Source organism: Cyanistes caeruleus, chromosome 8, assembly GCF_971803275.1.
Source record: "Cyanistes caeruleus chromosome 8, bCyaCae1.hap1.1, whole genome shotgun sequence".
NCBI classification, from domain to species: domain Eukaryota; kingdom Metazoa; phylum Chordata; class Aves; order Passeriformes; family Paridae; genus Cyanistes; species Cyanistes caeruleus.
The window spans coordinates 1,261,341-1,265,000 of NC_141708.1; the positions used below are offsets into that span (position 1 = coordinate 1,261,341).

Sequence of the window (3,660 nt, forward strand, 5' to 3'; positions counted from 1 at the left end):
GCTGTCGCTGTCGCTGTCGCTGTCGCCGTCGCTGTCGCCGCGGGGGGGGGCGGGGGGGGGGGGGGGGACCGGGGCTCGGGCGGGCGCGCCGCCGGACCCCGCGCTCCATATATGGGCGTGGCCACGCCCCTTTGTCGACGTCAGCGCTGACGTCACGTCTCCCGCGGCGGCGGGGGCCCGGCTCCCGGGGAAGGGGCGCGCTCCTCGGGGAGGGAGGGCCGGGCTCTGCGCGCCTCCGTCCATTCCGCGAGCCGCCACGGGCCCGCGCCCCGTTCTCCCGTGTGCCCGGCAACACCTCCGCGGTAATCAGGATTTTTTTTTTTTTTTTCCCCCCCGTTTATTTGTCTTTTGGAGCAGGAGAGCCTTGCCAGAAAGTGGTCGATTCAGCAGTGTCCTGAAGCTTTTTTTTTTTTGCCGAGCCGGTTTTTACTAGGATGACACCACGTTGAGCGCGTCTGCAAACAACAACAACAAAAACATTTATTCTTTTTTTTTCCCCCATCCCCCCCTTAAAAAAAAAAAAGCCACCTCGCAGTGTCGCCGGCTGCAGTTTTACTTTTTTTTCCTTTTTTTTTTTTTTTTTTTTTTTTTTTTTTTTTTTTTTAAACCACCAAACTGGAACGCCATCCAACTCGCCGCACAGAAGTACTCAGTAAATTGTTTATGTCGTGCCAATACAGGACAGATTGAAGAAGGAAGCAAGACTTGAACTGGGCTTTTCTCCTACTGATCACAGGGAGTAAAGTCATCTCTTATATTCCAGTCGCCAAGGAGAGAGAGAGAGAGAGAGAGAGAGAGAGAGAAAATCAAGCAACAACCAACCCACCCCGTATCTGACATTTCCCTCAATTTTAACCCCTTTTGGTTAGGAGCTGGTTTTGCCCAAATTTGTTTTAATGTTTGGGATTCAGGAAAATATACCGAGAGGTGGGACGACCATGAAAGAAGAACCGCTGGGCAGTGGGATGAACCCCGTCCGCTCATGGATGCATACTGCTGGGGTAGTGGATGCTAACACGGCCGCCCAAAGGTACGTCTGCCAAATCCTCTCCCGGCGCTTTTCTCCTCCTGTATTTCTCATCCCGGCCGTAAATCCCCCCCCTCCCTTAACTCCCCCCCCGCCCGCCCCGTATCAGTTACAGCCTCCCCGCTCCGCGCCGCTCCGCGCTCCCCGCATCCCCCCGCATCCCCCCGCATCCCCCCGCGGCCGCGGAGCCTGCGCGCCCCTTGCCGCCGCTCTCACCCACGCCTTGTCTTGTTTTCTCCCGCAGCGGCGTGGGGCTGGCTCGGGCACATTTCGAGAAACAGCCGCCTTCCAATCTCAGAAAATCCAATTTTTTCCACTTCGTCTTAGCTCTGTACGACAGGCAGGGACAGCCGGTGGAGATTGAGAGAACAGCTTTTGTGGACTTTGTGGAGAAAGAGAAAGTAAGTCTGCCAGTTATCTTAAATTTTTTTACTTTTTTTTTTCCCCTAAATTTTTTTTTTCAAGAGTAATTGAGTGGAGCAGAGCTCATTCCCAGCACGGCAGCTCTCCCGGCACTCCAGCGGCGCCCACGCCACGTGCGGCTCCCCCCGCTCTCACGGCCGCTCCGAATAGACCCCGGGGTTAAAAACTTAGCCCCGACTTATTTGAAACACCGGCAAAACGGCAAAACATGACATATTTGCACCGAGCTAATGACATCATCAGCGCTCCACACCAGGAAAAAAAAAAAAAAAAAAATAATAATGTGACCGTGGGCTGAATTTCTGCAAAGTGTTAATTCCGAGCCGCTTCAGGGACGAGAAAAATGGGCAGCAGGAGGAGGGCGATATTTTTCATGCTAAATGTAATTATTTATCGTTACTTGCAGGAGCCAAACAATGAAAAAACTAACAATGGGATTCATTATAAACTTCAGTTATTGTATAGCAATGGTAAGTTGTCGTTCTCTCATTTTTGAGCGTCCGCGTGCAGCAGGAAAGTCTCGATTTTCCTTCCGAGGCCTTTTTTTTTTGGGGGGGGGGGGAGGGAGCAGGGGGATAAAGGATAGAAAGATTTCGAGATTAAAATTACACGCGTGTAAACACGGCTCTTTCCTTGGCATATAAGGAAAACAAAACATAAAGGATCGATAAGTCAATGGTACTTCACATGATTAACCGGTTGGGCTTGAAGTGGAAAGTAAAAAAGGGGATCGATGGCTGCTCGGGCACAGCGGCACTTTTAAGGGACTTTTTTTTTTTATTTTTTTTTTCCAGTTTTGGGAATTGTTGGTGATTATTGGGATGGGGTGAGCGGGCAGAGCGGAGCCGCTGCCCGGCGGAGCCGCTTCCTCGGCCGCGGAAAAGCCGCGGGGGTTTCGCTCAGCGCCCGCGGTCCCCGCGAGTTCCCCGAGGGGGGGCACAACAGAACTCCGTCACTGATTCCCGGCTAATTTTTAACATTATTAATTTTTAATTAATTTATTTATTTTATATTTAAAAAAAAATTAAAAATAATAAAAAAAGGGGATTTTTCTCCTGCAGCCGGCGCGGGGCCGAGCCCTGCCCGCTGCGGTTAATTGCCTGACCTCATCCTTTCCTTGTGGGACTGGGGGGGTTCTCTCCCGAAATCCTGATGGGAACGTGGCTCTGCTTTCCCTCCGCAGGAGTTAGGACAGAGCAGGACCTGTACGTTCGGCTAATAGACTCCATGACCAAACAGGTGAGAAACTTTACGCTTTTCTTACCACGCGACTTCCTAAGTTTGTATTTTGTCCTTGCTCGGAAATGCGGGGGGCGAGCAATCCGCCGGAGCGCGCCTACTTTTAATTGTTCTGAGCCAGTAAATCAGGGAGCTGCTGAGTGAGATCCCGATTTTACCGGAGGATATTTGGGAAAGCCAAAAAGGTGTGTTGTTGTTCTTCGAGGCAGCGTTGAGATCATTCAGTGGTGTGTGTGGCATCGAGGACAACGTCATGGGAACAGATGTTTGATATAATTAATTTAGTGAGGGAAAAAGGGAAGGGAAGAAAAAAAAAAAATCCCACCGAGTTACTCAGATTTATTTTTAAATGCACTTTTTCCCCCCCCTCTGTAACTTTTTGTATTTTTTTTTTTTTTTTATTTTTTGGCGATGTTTTTCCTCGGTGAGGAAAGGGCAGCCCCTTCCTCACACTCCAAAACTGGCCGGGATTAGTCCTTTTTTCTTTTATAACGCAACCATCCAGTAACGCGAGACGTTTATTTGGATTTAAAAGTTAAATGTGCTGAGGTGAAAAGTCATCTTGTTCTCCTCTAGTCCATATTCACCTCTCAGCCCCCCATCTCCATAATTCAAACTCCATGCTCCAGGGGTCACCCAAACCCGTCCATTTCCCTGAGATCAGCTTCTGTTTCTTCCTCAAACCTCTGTCATACCTTGTAAATAGCATAATTACAAGCAGTTGCTTATTAAATTATTTAACCTGTCTTGGTCAACTTTTCCGATGATAACTACACGTTATCAGCGTTGCACCGCAGCAATTACAGACACAGAGCTTGGGATTTAATCAACTTTATTTATTTTTTTATTATTTTTGATTTTTTTTTTTCCCGGAGAGACATTTCACGACTTTTTTATTATTATTATTATTATTATCTTTAATTACTATTTACTAAAATTTTTTTGAGGGGAACAGGAAGGAAGGTGAGAAC

At 48.5% G+C, this 3,660-nt stretch overlaps 1 protein-coding gene across 8 annotated transcripts in view; it reads left to right on the top strand.

Moving 5' to 3' along the window:
- The first annotated feature begins 573 nt into the window (after positions 1-573).
- Positions 574-3,660, top strand: part of EBF3 (EBF transcription factor 3) — a 120,525-nt gene continuing 117,438 nt past the window's right edge. For 6 of the 8 annotated variants that reach the window (XM_086899522.1, XM_086899521.1, XM_086899523.1 and 3 more), the window contains exons 1-4: positions 640-1,030; positions 1,272-1,428; positions 1,857-1,920; positions 2,634-2,689. In XM_086899522.1, coding sequence (XP_086755648.1) covers positions 897-1,030; positions 1,272-1,428; positions 1,857-1,920; positions 2,634-2,689 — 411 coding nt within the window. In that variant the 5' untranslated portion in view covers positions 640-896. Of the gene's footprint in view, positions 1,031-1,271; positions 1,429-1,856; positions 1,921-2,633; positions 2,690-3,660 lie in introns of all 8 variants that reach the window. The other 2 variants (XM_086899526.1, XM_086899527.1) reach the window with 2 other exon arrangements.